Below are 22208 nucleotides of genomic sequence, written 5' to 3'. Positions count from 1 at the left end.
ACAGTGTCAGACGTGCCAGGGCACTTCAAACACCAACACCTGGGAGGAGGGCAAGGCTGCAGCTGCTCTGCTCATTTTAGAGAAGCGGGAGGCAGCCATGAAGCCCGGCTTGTGGATCGGGCTCCACAGGTGGCTTTCCAGGCCTGAAACTCTCCAGTGAAGTAAGCCCAACATTCTGCGCATACATGCAAGGTTAAGCTTCCATCATGCTCTGAAAAAGAACCCCCTCTTTCAATGTCATCTGACTTGCCCTCAGCTCCTAGAAAGCCCAGCTCTGCTGCTCATCCTAGTGGGCCTTTTCCCTCACTGCTGCTCACTAGCCTTATGCAGAAAATGTCTGCAACCTCTAGCTGGCTGCCTGACGCCCATGATGCCTGGTGCCCCCCAAGCCCTGTTCAAGGCCACTGTTGAGTCCATGTAAATGCAAGACATTTAATCTTCTTAAAGAAAAGCATTTACGGCCCTGCTCTTCCTGGACTCTCTCACTGTGGAAAGGAGTGAGGGACGATGTCACCCCCTTCACCCCATGCCTGGGACAGTGCCACATGGCAAACTGGCTCGGGGAGGCCACAGAATGTCAAGAGGCAGAGTGGAACAGAAAACCTCCATAGGGGCCAGGCGGTGACTCATGCCTATAATCCCAATACTTTGTGAGGCCGAGGTGGGTGGATCACTTGAGGCCAGGAATTCAAGACCAGCCTGGCCAACATGGTGAAACCCTGTCTCTACTACAATTACAAAAGTTAGCCGAGCGTGGTGGTGGGTTCCTGTAGTCCCAGCTACTCAGGAGACTGAGGCAGGAGAATCATTTGAAGCTGGGAGGCGGAGGTTGTAGTGAGCAGATTGTGCCACTGCACTCCAGCCTGGGCGACAGAGTGAAACTGTCTCGATAGAAAAAAAAAAAAACAACTTCCCCACGGACAGCCCTACTGGGCACGTGCTGCTGCCTCCTCCATCTCTGGTTGGCCACAGAGGCGCAGCGGGGCCCACCTGCTGAGGATCATCAAGGCCTGGCCATCGTCCTTGCTGCTGCACAGGTCCTCAGCATTGGCCTCAAGCACAGCCAGTCCCAGTTGGAAGATGGCTTTGATGCCATCATAGAAGAAGCAATCTACCACATTCACCGCACTCTCTAGAGGCATGATGCTGAGGAACAGGGTCAGGAACCACGAGAGAGAGACGGATGCCAGGGCTGAGAGGTCGTTCATGTGCTCCGCCAGTTCTGGGAGGTGACCCTTGATGAGCTCCTCAAAGACAGACTGGTCCACTTGCGCCCCTGGAAAAGGAAGGCCACAGGGCTCTAGCTGGGGTGAGACTCACTCTCTAAGGTCAGTCTGAAATTAAAATCGCTCTGAGGTAACCAGAACAAAGAGATGGAATTTGAGTCCAGAAAAGCATCCATGCTTAGTTCATTGATTCTGACATTTAGACCAAGGTAATTCAATGGGTAAAAAATAGCCTTAAAAAAAAAATACTGCTTGATCAGCTGGACACTGGCATGGGGGAAATAAAAAAGGAACACTAGCCCCTACCTCACACCATACAGAAAAACACATCTGAAATAGACCATAGACCTACATATAAAAGTTAATACTGTAAAATTTTTAGAAGAAAATTTAAGAAAAATATATTTCTTATGACATAAAAAGTACTAACCATAGAAAAAATTGTAAACTGGACTTCGTCAAAATTAAAACTGCTATTCTACAAAAGACACCATTAATAAAATGAAAATGCAAGCTTCAAACTTTGAGAAAATATTTGCAATCCATATGCCTGACAGAAGTCTTTTTTTTTTTTTTTTTTTTTTTTTTTTTTGAGACGGAGTCTCGCGCTGTCGCCCAGGCTGGAGTGCAGTGGCCGGATCTCAGCTCACTGCAAGCTCCGCCTCCCGGGTTCACGCCATTCTCCTGCCTCAGCCTCCCGAGTAGCTGGGACTACAGGCGCTGCCACCTCGCCCGGCTATTTTTTGTATTTCTTAGTAGAGACGGGGTTTCACCGTGTTAGCCAGGATGGTCTCGATCTCCTGACCTCGTGATCCGCCCATCTCGGCCTCCCAAAGTGCTGGGATTACAGGCTTGAGCCACCGCGCCCGGCCAACAGAAGTCTTATATTCAAAAGAAAGAACTCTTGCAACTTAGAAGGTAACAACCAACCTTTTTTAAAGAGGCTAAAGATTTGAACACTCAGAAGAGTCAATAAACAAATGGTCAGTAAGCAAAGAGACATCATTAATCATCAGAGAAATGCAAATTAAAACCACCATAATTATACTACTTCTTACCAACTAGATGCCTAAAATTAAAAAGATGGACAATACCAAGTGTTAGCAAGGATGTGGAGCAAGCTGAACTCTCCTACAGTGCTGGTATGAGACAAATGAACATGTTACATCCACTCTGGAACACTGCGTTTCTTAGTAAGTCATATATCTAACCTATGACCCCTCAATTCTTCTCCTAGGTAAATACCCAAGAAAAATGACAGTATGTATTCATAAAAAGACTTATATGACTGCTCACTGCTACTTTATCATATTCCAAGACCGGAAACAACTCAAATGCACATCAGCAGGTGACTGGACAAGCATACCAGTGAAATCCTACTCAGCAACAAAGAGGGGCAAGCTCTACAAACACACCAACAACGTGGCTGCCTCTTACAGACACTCTGCTGTGTGATGGAAGCCAGACACAGAAGACCCCGTCCTCCATGATTACATTTATACAAGGTTCAAGAGTAGGCCAAATTAATTCGTGCTGACAGAACTCAGTACCAGCTGTTGCCTATGGTACTGAAGGGTACAGAAGAGAACTTGCTGGGGTAATGCATGTGTTCCAAAGGTCCCCTCCTGTCTTGGGGCAGTGTCCACACAGGCACGTGCACTCTCACAGACAGTCTAGTTGGCACTGTTGCATATGAGCTGTCACATAGCAACAATCATCAACAGTGGCTTTGACAGCATGTCTCTCAATGACGCCGAGGTTTTAATTACTCCTTGCTGCTCTGTTCCTTATGCCGCTTCCCACAACACAAAGTAACAAGGGAAGCAAGCCAGCTAGCCACTCAGGCACACGGAGGAGCTGGTGTGCACGGCCGAAGGCTCAGGGGAACGGCACACCTGGGCCAGAAGGCACAGAGCCATCACCGCCTTCCCAGCTGACCACACCACCCACCTGCCCCTCCTTATTCCTAGGGTTCACCCTTCAGTCCTGAGGGCAGAGTCTTCGAAGGCGCCTTCCTCCCGCCTTGCTCCTACATCCACTCAGTTGCTAAATTCTGTCTGAAGTTGGTTCTGTTCCCAGGGCTGCCACCCTAATTTTAGGCCAGCTCTATCTCTCATCTGAATTACTAGGAAGGGTCCTTCAGAGTATCACCAGCCCAAAGCCGTTTTTGTATTGTTTACTAGGAGGTTGCCGGACCAGAGAGACAGCACACATTTAAATCTCAACCACATGAAAGTCAGGTACCCAGCACAGGAGTTTTGCAAGACCACAGGTTACCCAGAGTCCAGACAGCAGCCAACGAGCTTTCTTAGGATGTCCTTATGGAAGTGGGGGACTTTTCCAAGTTTGCCCTTTAACTGACCACAAGGGCCTTGAGGGTCTCTAGTTCTGTCCCACCTACCTCCTCTCTCTAGGGGAACCAAGGGCCTCCTCTCTGAACAAGCTCCCTGGGCTACCGAGAGGCATCCCCCCACACCCCCACCCTCCCTTTCCAGGCCATGGCATCTGTGGAAAACCACCCTGGTTTTCACTTTCTGACTCGTTTCTTGGGCCTTGGATCTTTCTTCCCTTCTTGTAAGTTCAGCTATCCATCTAAAATCACGTGTCTGTTTTAATCCCAACTCTATAGGTCTTTATTCCACTACATTGTCAGAACTGTGCAGAGAACTTCCCGAGTTAGTTTTGCAAACTCAGGAGTCAAACTGTGTTTGCAAACAGACTAGCGGAGTCGTACTGACAGACTCTGTTAACAGGACTGATGAGAAACATCCTGCCCAGGCTCTGTCACTCTTCCCCAGGTACACAGGAGGAGGAGGGGGTCTGTTTACCGATCACTCGGTGGTTGAAGTAATCAGGCAGCATCCGCTCACACACGGCAACCAGCAGCCAGAAGGCTTCCTCCTCCTTGGCGTACAGCAGCAGCACGGAGGTCAGGATGTTCATGGACTGCTCGAGAGTCAAGGAGGGCAGTTACTGACCAGCCCACATGATGCCACAGAGATGTTACAAGCATCCAAGCCCGAACAACCCACAAAAGTAAAGATTTCATAGGTGAGAGATCCAGTGTACACCAGCCACACTGACACTGTGCAGTGGAATGACCATGATATCAACACTGTCCTCACAGGACACACCCAGCTGAGCCATCAGCTACCACTCAGCTCCGGTCCCCATCTAGCAATGTGGAATCTTGCTGTGGTGCAAGTCTTAGAGTTGTTCTCTGTTTTTTCAAACAGACACACACACAACTTAATTCGCTCATTGACTTTGCTTATTCACAGGAAAACAAAGTTTGAAATCTTAAATGTTTAAATGTCAAGAGCTTCACTAATCCCGGCTTGTGCTGGGTTTGGCTGCTGCTTTAATGGACTGATTTTCCTTTTGTGCCTGCGGACCACACCCTCAGCTTGGGAAAGCTCAGCAGACATCTCACCTCCACTCGTGTGTCCTAAAGGAAGGGGATCAGCCCTGATCATCTTCTTTCTCCCCAAATAGTGCTGCCATTTTAAATAATTCCTGTAATTTCTGTAGAGGTCTAGAAATTCTATTAATGCCCTCCTATGTCTGAGCTCAAGAGGGGCGTCAAAGACCAAATCTGCTCTGCCACCAACAACCACTACACATGCATGCTCCTCTTTTCAGGAACTCGGTACATTTTTTTTTTTTTTTTTGAGACAGACTCTCGCCGCTCTGTCGCCAGGCTGGAGTACAGTGGCGCAATCTCGGCTCACCGCAACCTCCGACTCCTGGGTGCAAGTGATTCTCCTGCCTCAGCCTCCTGAGTAGCTGGGATTACAGGCACACGCCACCATGCCCAGCTAATTTTTGTATTTTTAGTAAACAGGGTTTCACCATGTTGGCCAGGACGGTCTCGATCTCCTGACCTCATGATTCGCTGATTATAAGAAGATGAGTCCCTCTGGCCCTCATTTGATACTTTCTTTCTGGAAAGGGACCGAGTACAGTGCCTTCACATGACAACACTCAGGACCGGATGACTGGGAATGGAAATGAAACCCTGGGAAGGTCAATGTGAGTCACCAACTAAAGACTCTCGGCGCCCCAGAGCACACCCCTTTCACCTGGCAGTATCCAATCTTGGGGTTCCGGTGGGCATAGGCCGTCAAGACTCTCCTCAAAGCAGCGATCCCCGTTTCGTTCTGGAAGGCGGGGTGCTCTGGCAGGGAGCGGTGCAGGTCTCGTTCTATCTCCTCAGTTACCAGGCAGCATTTCCCCAGGGACTCCTCCACCAGATTCCCGTAGTAACCAGGGTGTGAGGCCAGGTCCGTCACAGCATCTGAGTTTTAAAAGCAATGTTTCAAGGGGAAATGATTACTAGGATGGTGTCATGATGAAGAGGACGCTGGTCCCATCAGGGGACCCCAGTGGGATCTCGTTACTTACTGAGGGACAAAATATTGGCTGGGCGCGGCGGCTCACGCCTGTAATCCCAGCAATTTGGGAGGCCGAGGCGGGTGGATCACTTGAGGTCAGGAGTTCAAGACCAGACTGGCCAACATGGTAAAATCTCATCTCTACTAAAAATACAAAAATCAGCCAGGCGTGGTGGCGGGTGCCTATAATCCTAGCTACTCAGGAGGCTGAGGCAAGAGAATCCCTTGAACCCAGGAGGCAGAGGCTGCAGTGAGCCGAGATCACACCACTGCACTCCAGCCTGGGCGACAGAGTAAGGACTTCATTTCTGCCATGTAGCCTAGTCCAAAAAACAGAAATTTAAAAAAATAGTATGCCTTTTCTAAGAATAACCTTACAGAGCGAAGGGGAGAAAGCTCATAACAGAAATAACTGTATTAATATACTTCTAACACATTGTATTCCCTAGTAACAGGAGTGTGCGAGCACGCGCACGCACAAGCACATTTCATGCATTAATTCAACAAGAAATGACGCTGAGCACCGATGCATGAGGCACGTGAGGGGGCGCAGCTATGACGGAGTGAAGGGGCCAGCAGCACAGTGCCCACATCAAACTCCGAAGTCACATCTGAGATGCACAAACTGCAGCAGCAGGACTGAGCCCAGAAAACTCCTGCGCCAGCCACCCACAGCCAGAGCTACAGCCCAGGCCTCACCGGCGGGCAAGATGGAGGGATGAATGCGTTCCTTATGAAAAGTGTGTGCATATGCATGTGTGTGCACGTGTGTCTGTGCATGCATGTGTGTGTGCGCACATATGCGTTAAAGAGACCTAGAAGAATGCAGGCCTTGGGCAGTGACAGGCCTCACCTTCAGGTGGTGGGATTCTGAGGAAGGAAGCACTGTCTTTGCTCACTCCTCCATGCCTTTATTTTTCAACTATGAATGGATGTTGTTATTTTTATATACAAAAATACAGAAGACATTTTTCACTTTTAAAAGGAGGTGTTTCAATGCTGCGCCTCTGGAACTTAGCTACAGAAGCCTGGAGGCAGGAGGGAGACGAGGGGCGCAGTGGTGCAGGCAGCATCAGTGACCACCGACCACACCCAACACAGTGAGTGTGCCAGGAAGCATGAGGGCTGTGTCCGGGCATCTCAGGCAGGAGGTTGGGGGCTGCGAGGAGACAGGGAAGAGGAAAGTGAGGGACAAAGTTGGGGGGTAGATAAGGAACCAGCAAGAGGCTGATGGTGAAGTAGGACAAGGGATGCTTCCAGTCCCAGGAAGAGTGACGGAGCAGGGCACAGGTACCCAGCCCAGCCTCCAGGCGCCTCCATGCTGACAAGAGCGCCACGAGGTCATCTGGGGAAGGGACCCTCTCACCTGGCCTCCCACAGCACCCTGAGGAGCAGCAAAGGCACACTCCAATGGCAGGGCCTTCCCTTCCTGCCCTCGGGCCCAAGCTCCTTTGCCCCAAGGAGCAAGTGGCTCACAGCTGATATGGAGGGACAGACAAATGCCTACCCAGTATGTCCCTGGGGAAGTTTGGTCCCAGGCTCAGCCCATCTATCATTAAATGTCCTGATGAAGGTTCCCAGGCGTTCTCCAATAGGTGCAGGGAGAGGCCCCAGGGTTCTGAGGCTAAAAGAGGCCCTCCCTGAATAGGTCCAGCGGAACAGAGGAAATGAAACAGAAGGGAAATCTGCACTTTTGCCTCTGGTGCCCGCCACGTGTCTTCACTGGAGGAGGGACCCATGGTAGCCAGACTCTGAGGGATGTGTTTCAGCAGCCCAGCCAGTTGACAATGGATGAGGAATTTGTTTCATCTACTTCAGAGCTCACACACTACAGACACTTCACTTCCAGGGGGTTCTGAATCGAATTCTCAGCACTATGTAGAGCCTCGTGAAGGCATTTTTAAAGGAGTGGCCGTCACTGTGCCCAGACCTCACATTCACCCAGTTGGACGCCACAGCCCAGAGGCCCAGGCAGCCTGACCCAGGTCCCACAGCTGACACAACAGCAGGTGGAAGTCCTCAGCTGGGAAATCACAGGAATGACCCAAGGACAGAACCATGTCATCTGCACATAAACACATGCGCTGCTCCGGGCTGGGCGGGCTGTTCCTGTGTCCATGGCAAAAAGAACAAGTAGCTTAGAGACACCAAGAGCGCTTACCTGAGAAGAGAAGCCAAAGTCTCCCACGCAACGACTCAGGGATGCCCATGGCTACGAGCTTCCGAATCTTCTCTGTGCGAAACATACACACGGTTCTGCCGTATTCCACAAAGTGGTCATTCCACAGGCTTATTTTTATCTGTTCTCTGGACTGGAAATGGGAATGTTCTTAATGTACGAAGAGGTCTGTCCTCACCCCTCCGCCCACCAAGGCACCACTGGTGGTGGAGGAAGTACTGCCTCTGCTCACCGAGGGGCCAACAGCAACGGGCAAGGACACTTGCATTCAAGCCGCAAATATTTCTGAACCTCTACCGGGGGCACAGAGGACGCAAAGATGAATAACACAGAGGACGGCCCTGCAGGAGCTCAGAGCCCAGGGGGAGCATTTATACAAATAAAATACAACTTCCTTAGCAAGGGTGATAACAAGGATATGTAAATCCAAGTATTAAAGCAGCCCAAATCAGATGGGAGGGAGGGATGGGTAAGGGGGACGCTGGGGGAAGCTTTCTCAGGATGTTGCATCTGCCGAAAAGACACTGGTCAGCTCGGAGGGCAAAGGGGAGTGCAGGGGTATCACAACTTCCCCTGAGCTTCCTGACGGCCAGAGGGAAAACCGAAACCTGAAAAAAACTGCACTGTTCTCATTAACAGGAATGAGAAAGATACCATTTCCCTAGGCAACTGAAAATACTTGAAATTGCCCCTAGGTGGCAGGAACGTTTAGTGCCTTTTAAACAAGGTATTTATATTTGCTTTTGATTATCTGTATTCTCCAGTAAGGGCAGAAATAAATACATATATTTAACATTCTCATACGTTTTGTCAACAAAAGTTAATTAAGGATCCGGGTGTAAAGCCTATGAGAAGGCTCAGTTTTGGATAAATAAAACCAACAACAGATTTTACAGGAGCCGTTAAGCGACCAAAAATCAGCTCGGGGTAACAGGTTCACGGCCGCTGCCGGGTGCTCATGGTTCAGTGCAGCACCCTGCCTGCCATGGCCCCACTTCAAAGCACAACTTGCAGTATCTTTACCAGACTATACGTGACATTTCCCTCAAGTTCTCCCTACGAAGAGGAAATCTGTAAGTAAATATAGCAAAAATATTTCCACTTTAGTAAAAGTAGAAGACTGGTGACCTCTTCTCCCAGAAGACAAAAAAAAAAAGGAAAGCTGGAATGAGGGGCACACAGACAGCACTGGCTGGAAGGAGAGGGACCCCCAAGGGGCCGCACGGGCAGCTCCCCAGGCCCCACAGCCGAGAGCTGCCCGAGGGTTACCGAAGGGTGGGTGGGAGAGCTGTCCCTCAGTCCTCTGAGCACCTCAGTGGACCCCTCTTCACTTTTCACCCATGAGAACAAGAGGGAGGAGCAGCGCTAGCTTCCCAAGGTCAGGCGTCATGTTCCATGGTGACTTAAACAGCTGGGCAACCCCCCAAGCCCATGGCTCAGCTCTGTAGTCCAGCTTGGGCACCAGGCATCACCCACCATTTGGGAGTCGGGGCTCTGGCTGCCTGACTGCTGGAAGGCAGTGACCAGGGCATCGGGGTGCAGCAGCGGGCTCTTCTCTTTTTCACTCTCCTCGCTACTTTGAGAAGACACCATTTCAAGATCCCCAAACCTGTGATCACCGCACATGCTTGCTGAATGAAACACGGGTGATGCCTGCACAGCAAAAGAGATAGAGAGACAGAGAGAAAAGAGGAGAAAATCATGGCTTTAGTCGAGGGGACAGTCTTTGTGTTGCCTTTGGATGCATGGGCATAGCAGACTTCAGTGACTCAGGGGGAAGAGAGACTGACGCCAGACCAGACAGGGCTCCTAGGAAGACACAGTCCCACTGCATGCTCTGGGGGAGGCTGTCCCTGTCCCCAGAGCCCGGGTCTGTATCTGGGTCCATACGCAGTTCCTAAGGAGCAGCCCAGCCTCCCCTCAGCTTATGGACAGGAGGATGGCCATTCTGAGAAAGGAGCCCTGGGGTAGAGACAGGCTGCACCTCCTTTTCTCCCCATCACTACTTTGGGTGAAAAGAGGTTGAGAAGAAGAAGATACATGAAGAAAGGAGACCAGGCCCCAGCCACCCCGGGGCCACCTGTGCAGCTACCCAACCTCAGGGCTGACGAAGCTCCTCTTTTAGCAGGTTACATGTGCCTCTAATCAGGCCATCCTTGAACCTCAGGAGCAGGGATAGCAACCCTTCTCACCTGTGAGTGGTGTCCCCGTCACCCCCTCCAAGCTGTGGGGCAATTCCCCACACCCTCTCAGGACGCCTGGCACATCAGAAATGACAGCAGACCACACACGGGCCCCACATTCTTCTCGTCCCCACATGGGTCTCCTCATGTGTACTCCCCTTTGGAGACCACGGCCTGAGACATGAAGAAGGGGATCATCAGGGTCCGGAGAGCCCATACCATGTCATCATCCACAGAGGTGTCGTAGTGCACGGGGTGGTTGGCATGGACCTGCTTCAACCTCACAAGCAACGCCTCCACCAGGCTGTCTCGGTCCCGGAGTTCGATGAACTGGAAGGCCACCTTGCTTCTGATGCTGACGATGATGGGGTGCGGCAGCAAGCTCGTGTCCTCCATCTTCTCGATGCTCACCACCTGCGTGAGAGGCAACATGCAGGGACAGCAGGGAGGGAGGAAGGCAGGCATGTTATTACATATGCAGAAGATGTCCCGAAACACAGGGCAAGGCACAATGACTGCAGAAAGGAGATGATGCAAAGGTGAGAAAGTGGCACTGCTCACCACCGCCACAAGGGGAGGCTGTGCAAGGCTGCATCAAGGGGCGACTGGATAACAAAGTGTGGTCTATCCACACAACGGAGTATGACCCAGCCTTGAAGAGGAGGGGGATTCAGACAGAGGCTCTGGTATGGATGAGCCCCGAGGGCATTATGCTAAGTGAACAAGGCCAGTCACAAATCCTGTATGAATCCACTTGTATGAGGTACCCGGAGGAGTGAAATTCATAGAGATGGGAAGTTGAAGGATGGTTGCTAGGGGCTGAGGGAAGGGGAAGAGGGGAGTTGTTTTATGGGGACAGTGTTTCCGTTGTCAGTGATTAAAGAGTTCTGGAGATGGATGGTGCTGATGGTTGCACAACAATGTGAACGTACTTAATGCCACTGAGCCATACACTTAAAATGCTTAAAATGTCATTTCTGGTTAGGTACATATTACCAAAATAAATTTTTGAAGCATGTAAATTGGCCTCTAGATTTCTTGCTCGATTAATAAGGAAAAATATTTGTAAAATGAAGACATCTACTACAGAACAATAACATGGAGGCAGGAGACCACAAGGAGTAATCCCAGCATTGTCAGAGGCCAAGTGGGAGGATCGATTGAGCCCAGGAGTTCGAGACCGGCCTGGACAATACAGTGAGACCCTCCTCTCTAAAAAAAAGAAAAAAATAAGAGTTTTGAGTTTTTCCAAAGAATAATGCTCAGAACGTTTTTTATCAGAAAGAAGAATCTGGAGGTCCTGACATGTAAACAGAGTTGTGGGTACCATCTCACCAGAGTTGCTGCCCTGAAGCCAAAGGACTGAGCTGTTCAGTCTGAACATAATCTGAGCCCCCATTTCCGGAAAGAGAACTGCAGTATTTTATAGGAAGAAGGGACCTGATCCCTGTCAAAGGAAGCATTTTAGAATTTTTAACTGAAGTTCCAGGAGCATATAAAAGCCAGTCAATTTACCATTTATTTTTAAAACGTGATGCTTTTTGTAGGTTGCTTTTTTTTCCCTTTCTTTTTTTTTGGTGAGTGAAAGGGGAGGATTCATTCCTAGGAGCTGCTGGAAAAATCTTTAATTGCCAGGCATGCACTTTTTAGTAACAGCTCTATCAATAATGTAGAGGTTAGAGTCCCCTGTTTTCAGCAGTCACTTGTTAGCAAATTTCAGGATGCCATAGCAACAGCAGAAAAAGTAACGGCCGAATGGGTAATGGTCCAGTTCAGGCCATGCCTCCCTCAAGAAGCCCAGCCTTGTAGTCATCCATCTGTAGATGGCAAAGCCGTGCCATCTGAACTTCCCTCCCACACTCCATCTCACAGCGAGCAACCTTGGGTTCACACAACAAAAGGCTGCTTCAGGAAGCAGACAGTAGGGCCGGTCTACCTCTCTGAGTGGCAGGACGATCTTACAGCAGCCGTCTTCTCTGCTGGCAAAGCAGATGTAGCTGTCAGAGGTGAACATCCGCCCCGCGGTGTGACAGCGACTGAACGGCGTCCAGAGCGAGCAGTCCACAACCGCGTGCAGCTTCTCCTTCCTCGGCAACCTGAAGAAAGCCCGGAAGAACTCATTCTGTGCTCTGGCTTCCAGATCCCTGCGAAAGGACAGGGAGAGAAGAAGAAGCAATAGGAAAGGTAAATGGACATCTAAGATTACCAAAGAAAATACTTCTTTTTTGTTTCATTTTATTTTTGAGACAGTCTCTCTCTGTCACCCAGGATGGAGTGCAGTGGCACGATCTCGGCTCACTACAACCTCCACCTCACTGGTACAAGTGATTGTCCTGCCTCAGCCTCCCAAGTAGCTGGGATTACAGGCACGCGCCACCATGCCCAGCTAATTTTTGTATTTATAGTAAAGATGGGGTTTGCCATCTTGCTCAGACTGGTCTCAAACTCCTGAGCTCAGGTGATCCGCCCACACCTCAGCCTCCCAAAGGGCTGGGATTACAGGCGTGACCCACCGCGCCCAGCCAAGAAAATACTTTTAAAGCCACTGGCACAATTTGTATTTAAGTGAATACAAAAAGGCACCATGCACGTCCTGTGCTGGTGCACGTGGGCATCCCACATTCTAACTGCACGGCCAACCTTCAGAACAAGGACACAGAGCAGACGTGTTGCCTCTGCACAGAAGTAATTTAATAAACTCACAGGCCAAATAAGCATTCCTTCCTGGTTTGAGTAACACTGAGAATTACCAGAAAAACAATTGCTTAAGAATCCAAGTTTCAAAAAGTTTGATAACAAGTGGTGAGGAGGATGTGGGGAAACTGGAACCCTACTGCACTGCTGATGGGAATTAACATGGTGCAGTCATGTTGGTAAACACTCTGGAAGCTCCGCAAAAGGCTAAAAGCAGACTTAACACTTGACCAAGAAATTCCACTCCTAGGCAGATATACCCAAGAGAATTGAAAATGTATGCCTTGCACACGAATGTTCTTAGCAGCATTGTTTATAACCAAAAGGTAGAAATAACCCAAATGTCCATTAACTGATAAATGGATAATCACAATGTAGCGTATCCATACAATCAAGTATTGTTCAGCTGTAAAAAATGAAGTACTCATGTGTGCCACAACAGAGATGAACCTTAAACATATCATACTGAGTGAAATAAACCAGACACAAAAAGACGACATACTGCCTGATTCCATTTAACTGAAATATCCAGAATAAGCAAAATATCTAGAGACAGAAAATAGATTAGTGATTGCTCAGGGCTTGGGGGAAGAGAGAGAAACGGGAAGTGACTGCTCACGGGTACATGGTTTCTTTTTGGGGTGATGAAATGTTCTAAAATTGATTGTGGTGATAGTTGCACAACTCTGTGAATATCGTAAAAACCACTGAATGGTACACGTTCAAAGGATGTATAACAATTACATGGTATATAAATTAAATCTCAAAAAAATAATTTAAAAATTTAATGCGGCCAGGCACGGTGGCTCATCTCAGCACTTTGGGAGGCCGTGGCAGGTGGATCACTTGAGCTTAGGAGTTTGAGACCAGCCTGGACAACATGGCAAAACCCCGTCTCTACAAAAAAATACAAACATTAGCTGGGTGTGTTGGTTCACACCTGTAGTCCCAGCTACCCCAGTGGCCGAGATGAAAGCATCACTTGAGCCCAGGGGATAAGAGGTTGCAGTGAGCCGAGATCGCACCACTGCACTCTAGCCTGGGTGACAGAGTGAGACCCCGACTGGAAAAAAAAAAAAGAAAAAAAGTTTAGATGCGTATCTGACACACAGTAAGTAATCAATAAACATGAGGGTTTTTTTGTTTTTTGTTTTGTTTTGTTTTTTTTTTTTTTTTTGAGACGGAGTCTCGCTCTGTCACCCAGGCTGGAGTGCAGTGGCCAGATCTCAGCTCACTGCAAGCTCCGCCTCCCAGGTTTACGCCATTCTCCTGCCTCAGCCTCCCGAGTAGCTGGGACTACAGGCGCCCACAACCTCGCCCGGCTAGTTTTTTTTTTTTTTGTTTTTTTTTTTTTGTATTTTTTAGTAGAGATGGGGTTTCACCGTATTAGCCAGGATGGTCTCGATCTCCTGACCTCATGATCCGCCCGTCTCGGCCTCCCAAAGTGCTGGGATTACAGGCTTGAGCCACCGCGCCCGGCCTATTTTTTTTTTTTTTTTAAATATATTTTAAGAATCCAGGTCGGGTGCAGTGACTCATGCATCATATCAGTATTGACAAGAGAGAATGCTGATGAGGAAAGCAGGATCCTAACCCCCAGGCAACTCTACATATCCTGATTTCTGGCTCTAAAACCAGTAAAGAAAGCAGCCAAATCACAATGTTTGAAAATACTGATCAATTTGCGTCATACTGCAAAATTCTAGGAAGGGGGAATTCCAACAGACAGAGGGAAAGATTTTTCTCTCGCACTTTATAAAGTTCCTTATAAATATAAGGATGAAATTAGCACTCGCTTGAAGTCAGGAGTACGAATTCTTGGCTTGCTTATATACTCTGTAACCCCGAATGAGACTCTCTGTATCTCATTTTGATTGCTACAAAATGGGAATAATGTCTGAATTCTCTGCTTCAAGGGATCCCTGTGAATCTAAAATGATGCCCACAACATAGTAAAAGAAAAATTAGGCATAGTACCTACAGTATGATCTTAACTTTACATAAATACCTTAAAATTTCCAGACAGGATGTGTACAAGGACTTTCTCTTAAGTGTTAATAGTGACTGTCTTTGTGTAGTGGGACTTCCAATTTCCAATTTTATTTTGCTGACATTTTCTACATGACTACCATATTAGCTTTTAAAAAAAAACTTTAGCTATTTTCTTTAGGGAAAAGTACAACTTTTTAAAATGTTACATAAATGCCATAAATGCAAGATAGTAAACTCTCAACTCTGGAATCGGCTACACACAGCTCAAGTGAGCTTTTCAGGCACGATCTGGTTGTGAGGCCCCGGAGATATGATCTCACCTCAACCATGGCCAGGCTGGGCTCCCGGACACATGCCTTTTCTGCAGCCCCTTCTAGGTCTCATGTCCACCATCACACAACTGATTTACAAGCAGCAGCTGTCATACAGAGATGGCACAATCCATGGAATTTACTATCAAGCCCTCAAAAAGAGAAGACACATACATGCCCAGAAAGTCCTCTGGACACACAGAGAAATTAAATTCTATAGACCACAATGGGTCCAGTTCCTGGGGCCAAAGCTGCAGTTCCTTAAGTGCCCGATACAACATGGACTACTGTTCCCATGGGTGGGCGCCTGAGCTGCCTCCAGAGAGGAGCTGGGAGAACACAGGAAAGGCACTATGAACGCTCTACCGGTTCACACACTGCAAGAATGGAAGGCAAGGCCCCTCAAGATGACCCCAAGTTCCCCAAGCTGACTATGTCCCATGCATTTAAATTGGAAAACTTCCACCCTTGTCCTCAGAGCATGCTGGCCATGTTGGCTTTGATGAAAATAAAATCAACCCTTACTCCCTGCAAGTATCTCACAAACGTGGTCCTAGTTGCCAGTGAGTTCACGTGTCAGCCTTCCTTTCTAGCAGGGCATCTCTTTCCCCTTAGGACATGGTTGAAGTCAAAGTGAACACATGGTGAGTATTCAAATCACAGAAGCTTGCACTGAGCCATCAGAAGTGTGGGAGGACTTATATTTACATTTATTTTGCACCGAATCCCTCAAATTAAGAATAAGGTGTTTCAGGCTGAGCATGGTGGTTCACACCTGTAATCCCAGCACTTTGGGAGGCCAAGTTGGGCAGATCACGAGGTCAGGAGTTTGAGACCAGCCTGGCCAACATGGTGAAACCCTGCCTCTACTAAAAATACAAAAATTAGCCGGGCGTGGTGGCGGGCACCTGTAATCCCAGCCACTCGGGAGGCTGAGGCAGGAGAATCACTTAAACCCGGGAGGCGGAGGTTGCAGTGAGCCAAGATCGCGCCTCTGCACTCCAGCCTGGGCAACAAGAACGAAACTCTGTCTCAAAAAAAAAAAAAGAAGAAGAAGAAGAAGAAGAAAGGTGTTCCGGTATCTGAGGCAACTAAACCATTTTTTTCTACACAGTGCATCTGCTGCTGCCTCAGTTCAATCGGCTTCTCTCTGTGGCTTCGGAGCAGCCTGGGCACGCTGCACACAGTCTCCATTCCCTTTTCAGGGCTGTCCTAGCTTTCCCTGTAGACATCTGTCTTTTGCACATTTGGGTAGCCAGAGACCAGAAACCTCAAGTTACGAAAAAGTAAGTAGCAGGGGGGACTTTCCTAAGATCTGAGTTAGTTTCCTTCCTCCCTACTAGAAAGTTGTCTTCCAATTTCACCATTCGTTAAATATGTGTTACATACAAGATAGTTAAATTTCCAGCATAACTGAGATGAAGATATAGTGACTTTGAAAAGATGAGAAATCAGCTCTTTATGAAGTTCAGAACAAGATCATCCTATCCTTTAGGTCTGTTTCAAAGCAGATGTTAGTTTTGATGCTAAATATATCAACTCCTTTTACTGAACACCAACAAAAACAAAGCCACTGGTCACAGCGTGCTTCTCAGACTTTCCAGTGCTTCCTAAGTGCCTTCACTTTTCCTCCATAGAAAAGAACAGACAATGGTGACGATCTGACATTCAGAAGGTGGCCACACAAGCCTGTAGGTCACTGCAGAAGCACCCCTATGAGGATGGAGACTATCCCCGCTACCCCAGCTACATCTACCCTCCAGTGCCTACACACAGAGGCCATAGTAATCACTCTAAGAGAGAGCTACAGCTAAGACTAGCCAGAAAAAGTGCCACCAATCACCTTTTTTCTTTTTGTTTTTGAGACACAGTTGTACTCTGTTGCCCAGGCTGGAGTGCTGTGGTGCAATCTCGGCTCACTGAAACCTCTGCATCCTGGGTTCATGGGATTCTCTTGTCTCAGCCTCCCGGGTAGCTGGGATTACAGGTGCCCACCACCATGCCCAGCTAATGTTTGTATTTTTAGTAGAGATGGGGTTTCGCCATGTTGGCCAGGCTGGTCTTGAACTCCTGACCTCGTGATCCACCTGCCTCGGCCTCCCAAAGTGCTGGGATTACAGGCGTGAGCCACCACGCCCAGCCCAACCACCCTATCTTAACACATGCCATTGATGAGACTGTAAATAAGCAGGGAATAAATAGGGGTCAACCCGACTCTGGAACAACAAACATCAGATTTGTTGTTGAAGCTAAATTATGTGCAATAATGCATGACAACTATGCAGAAGCTTCGAGACTAGTTACACATTCTTTAAAAAATTCAGCTTAATCCCTAAGAGGACCCAAGAAGGTATATTCTTTTATTTCTCTGCAAATCCAGAATTATATTTGTCTCTCCTACTTTTGGTAAAGATGTAGCAAAATAGGTTTCCCTTTCTCTCTCTCTCTTTCCCCCACCATCCACCCACTAGAATGCTTTGGGAAGAACCCTGTCTGAGTTACATGCCACCTCTCACACCCTCTGGTCATTCAGCCCGCATGTGAGAGCCTACTGTGTGTCAGCAGGCTTAACGTTACTTCCAGGCTTAACACTTCCCCAAACTCAGGCTGCGTGACAGGCTGGGGCAGCTTGGCTCTCCCATGCTCAGCATGCAGAGACTTCCCATGTGTGCACCAGACAGAAAGCCGGGAGCCGTGGCTCCTGCTGTCTTGGATAAGGGAGGGCAAACTTGGTCCTCTATGGTAAGTTTGCCTCATAAAGGAGCACACAAGGATTTCCAGTGGCTCTACGTGATGCGTCCCCCCGTTCCCCTGCCCAGAGACCCATGGCCGGGAGGTGGCTCCCGCCTGTAATCCCAGCACTTTGGGAGGCCGAGGTGAGAGGATCACTTGAAACCAGGAGTTTGAGACCAGCCTGGCCAACAAGGCAAAACCCCATTTCTACTAAAAATACAAAAATTAGCCAGCGTGGTGGTGCGCACTTATAATCCCAGCTACAAAGGAGGCTGAGGCAGGAGAATCGCTTGAACCTGGGATGTGGAGGCTACAGTGAGCTGAAATCACGCCACTGTACTCCATATCCCCCTCTAATTAATTAATTAATTAAATCACATCAGGGAAACATCAAGCTTTCAAGATTCAAGAATTTCTTGAATCTAAAAATGAGGCCAGATCCATGTGCTTTTTCTCAAAGCCCAAGTCTGTATACAAAACATTTCATTTCTCAAATGTGTGTTCACTCAGAATACCTTTCTTCTGTGACCCCTCAGGAGTCCTAAGGAAATGTGGATGAAGCTGCCATGTGGCTGCTAAGGCACACGGCAGCCCACGGCCACTAGGCTCACCTGTCAAGGCGCCAGCACAGGCGGATGGTACGAACGGCCCCTCATTCCTTTGGAAATCTGTCTGCACTGAGCCCCTAAGAGACCAGGACCCTGACAACACAGAGCATCTGTAAGGCTCTCTGACCCTCAGAAAAAGGCTCCTCCCTCCGTCCTCTTCCTCCCATCCTGTTCTAGACAGAAGCACCTAAGCCAGCCCACTGACAACCACAGAGCAGCTTGGGGACTGGGGTTGTAGAGGGTGAGACGTGGGCCTTCTCTTGTAAGGTGGGGGCTGTCAGGCTGCAGGAGCCCCTGGGAGATGTCCTAAGTGGGCCAAGAGGACTCTGAGGCAGAGGAGGACTCGAGCTAGAATCAGAGGGATGATAAGTCAAATAAATTTTACAGAAGTGGTCCTAGTGGGAGCTGAGGGAGAAGAGCAGGAAAAGGGAGAGTGGGGGGAGGGGGGAAAAGGGGAAGGCCAAAGAGGGTCTGCAAATCCAGCCAGACCAAGAAGTTCAGAACCAGACAAGCCACGGGAGACCAGGGTTCCCTGCTGAGGACACCTGCCTCTGGGCAGCCGCTATTCGTCTTTATAAACCAGCAGAAAGAGCCCGCCTCGTGGGAAACAGAGTTTCCATTTACTACACTGCTTTAATTCAGCTCTCCTCCAGCATCTCCAGCCAGTCGAAACAGACTGTAATTCGATTTAATGAAGCCCATCACTCTCCAACCACCGTCCCCGACAAAAAATAGCTGAATACACTTTTTTTCACCCCACCATTTCCAACTTCGGGATGTATCTCTTCTGTTTTGAGATTTCAGGATCTATCACCTTTTTTCCTTTCCACTTCCCTCCCTCTGTTCCCTCTGTGGGCAGCTCCTCAGTCACTCTGCCCTCTTGGACTCTGCGGCTATGATGTAGGGATCCCTGGCCCAGGGCCTGCCCTGCGTCCTGTGAGGGCTGAGCCGGGTGACTCCCACGCCTGGCAACTCCAACCAGCCCAGTCAACCGGGGGTAACAATGCACCCTGACCCTTCCTGCTCCCAGGGGAGCTACAAGCAGCTCCGCACTGGGGCCATAAGTCCTGCTGGAGTGGCCACACATGGCGATCGTGAGTAACTGGCAACCTGAGGCTCACCCAGCTCATGACCCCAAGGGCACCTTTCTGCAGCCATTATCTGGGAAGGGAAGGGAAGGGAAGGGAAGGGGAGGGGAGGGGAGGAAGGACCAACCAGAGAGAGCCAGGGAGCAAGCGTGAAGAGACTGTTTTCCTCAGCTTCCAAACCTGGGCTCTCCTGGCAGGGCTTCGAGAAGACTGAGTCATTACCTGTTTATACCCGCAGGCCCATGTCTCCATGACAAACGCTACAAACGAGAACTGGCCAGGAGTTGGGAGGCAAGGTACATGCCTTTCACTTTTTGAGAAAGCTGCTGAACCTGCAGTCAACCGTTTGGCCCAGAAGCCTGCAGCCCCACCACAGGGCCAACCCCACGCACCTGCAGGAACCCTGGCAGCTCGGCGCTGGCCAACACCAGGCCCTTTTTAGCCTTTCCTCTCCTCTCTTCTTTCTGATACTTCCCAGGGCAGAAGGACAGACGGGGGATGTCTTGGAGAATCTCCCTGAATTCTGGAATGTAAATGAAGGCTGCCAACTGATAGCTTTTCTCCAAAACCGGTTCTCGTACCACAAGGGATTTGGTGCTACAGACCTTCAATGTATTCTTGCCTCCCTTCTACCCAAAACCAAAACCACCACACTGGGAAGTGGAGCTGTACTGGGGTATCAGTAGATTTGTGAGGGATCACCCGAAATCCCAGCGCCGTGGGGCTGGCCAGAGGAGCTGCTAGCAGGCCTCCGACTCCTGCAACTGCACGACTGCACTCACACGCCCACACGCCCCGCACACACAGGGAGATGGGGAGGAGCTTTACATGGCGCTCCTGTGAGCCCTCTAGCAACTCATGCAACCCAGGTTTGTTGCTTTGGGGCTTCCTGCAACTGTGACTTTTCCATTTTTAAGATATCTTTGTAAGCTGCACTAAAAGAACTCAGATACCAACGACTGCAGAGGCATTTGAAGAAATACAGGAGGGCATGGCACCTACTGTACTGGACTGTCTTGCTTTTAAAACAGGTGCTCCTAAGATGGAGCCAGAGAGACCATCACGGGGCCTGGGGCTGAGAGGTACAGAGTCCGAACCCCAAAGGACACGGCCCCAAGCGTGTCCTTTCACAGGGGGCAACAAGCACCCCCTCACCCTCCATCTCAGATTATCAGAGGTGACACAAAACCATGGGAAATTCCTTGGAATCTTAACCTAAAAAATCAAGAGCACTTGTGTTTGATTTTACCTCACTCATGACTACACGTGATCTGTTTAAAACAAATGGACACAGCAGGAAGGGGCTTTGAATTCTTTCAGAACACATCAAACCCTCAGCATGCCGCCATGACAGGCCACGAATGAAGGGACACTCTCTACCCCACACATTGAGAAAAGACAGAGGACAGTGTATGGATTTAAAGAATAATCAGTCTTTTAAAAAAAAAAACACTTTCTTTATATTATTACTGGACACTAACTTTAGAGCTTTGAAGGAACTTAGCAGCATATCATCCAGGCCAAGTATGGAAAGACTAAAGCTCAGAAAAATCACGTTTTAATATCAGTATTGGTCTTTTTGCAACTTATTTCACTCAACCTAATGTCCTCAAGGTTCATCCATGTGGTAGCGTGTGTCAGGATTTCCTTCCTTTTCAAGGCTGAGTAATATTCCCTTGTGCAGCTCACATTTTGCTGATGGCTTCATCTCTTGCTAGACACTCAGGCTGCTTCTACCTTTTGGTGATTGTGAATAATGCTGCTGCAAACATGGGCATACAAAGAGCTCCGAGCCCCTGCTTTCAGTTCTTTAGTGTACATACCCAGAAGTGGAATTGCTAGACACTAAGATCATTCTACTTTTAATTACTTTTGCACCAAGATAATAAAAAATAACTAGTGGTTCTTTAAAAATTCAAAATAAAAACTTTGGATACTAAAGTTGAACTTCCTTAAAGCAACAAACACTTCAAACAACTACCTCACAAGTCTCTAGGATTAGTATCAATTTGTGGCAAATAAACCATGTAGCATACTGACTGACACTATTAGAGACGTGTATTTCTGATGACAAAGTGGCACCAAAAATAGGTCCAGCTGCCCTGAAAATGTTTTCTACAAAGTAATTTCCTGTGAAAAGACAAAATGTCAGCTGGGCACAGTGGCTCACACCTGTAATCCCGGCACTTTGGAAGGCCAAGGCAGACGGATCATGAGGTCAGGAGTTCGAGACAAGCCTGGCCAACACGTTTAAAACCCTGCCTCTACTAAAAATACAAACATTAGTCGGGCATGGTGGTGGGCACCTGTAATCCCAGCTACTCAGGAGGCTGAGGCAGGAGAATCATTTGAACCTGGGAGGCAGAGGTTGCAGCGAGCCGAGATAGCACCATTGTACTCCAGCCTGGGTGAAAGAGAGAGACTCCATCTCAAAAAAATAAAAAAAGAAAGAAAAAGAAAAAAGACAAAGTGTCTTAATGTTCACTAGCAAAGCACAGTGCTCCACAGATTTCTATTAAGCAGCTACCCATACTACATTTTTTTTTTTTCAGACTGAGTCTGGCTCTGTCCCCCAGGCTGGAGTGTAGTGGCGCGATCTAGGTTCACTGCAAGCTCCGCCTCCCGGGTTCACGCCATTCTCCTGCCTCAGCCTCCCGAGCAGCCGAGACTACAGGCGCCCGCCACCACGCCAGGCCAATTTTTTGTATTTTTAGTAAAGATGGGGTTTCACTGTGTTAGCCAGGATGGTCTTGATCTCCTGACCTCGTGATCTACCATCTTGGCCTCCCAAAGTGCCGGG

The 22208-nt window shown here is 48.7% G+C and overlaps 1 protein-coding gene across 2 annotated transcripts in view; it reads right to left on the bottom strand.

Moving 5' to 3' along the window:
• TBC1D8 (TBC1 domain family member 8) overlaps window positions 1-22208 on the bottom strand; it is a 128913-nt gene that overhangs the window by 18662 nt on the left and 88043 nt on the right. For both annotated transcript variants that reach the window (XM_025354428.1, XM_025354427.1), the window contains exons 6-12: window positions 11919-12126; window positions 10202-10396; window positions 9276-9452; window positions 7782-7932; window positions 5309-5523; window positions 4055-4172; window positions 991-1276 (exon numbers count right to left, since the gene is read on the bottom strand). In XM_025354428.1, coding sequence (XP_025210213.1) covers window positions 991-1276; window positions 4055-4172; window positions 5309-5523; window positions 7782-7932; window positions 9276-9452; window positions 10202-10396; window positions 11919-12126 — 1350 coding nt within the window. The remainder of the gene's footprint in view (window positions 1-990; window positions 1277-4054; window positions 4173-5308; window positions 5524-7781; window positions 7933-9275; window positions 9453-10201; window positions 10397-11918; window positions 12127-22208) is intronic.

Source organism: Theropithecus gelada, chromosome 13 (assembly GCF_003255815.1).
Source record: "Theropithecus gelada isolate Dixy chromosome 13, Tgel_1.0, whole genome shotgun sequence".
Taxonomy (NCBI): Eukaryota; Metazoa; Chordata; class Mammalia; order Primates; family Cercopithecidae; genus Theropithecus; species Theropithecus gelada.
Note: the sequence above shows the minus strand (reverse complement) of the source record. Positions and strands in the feature narration are given on the sequence as shown.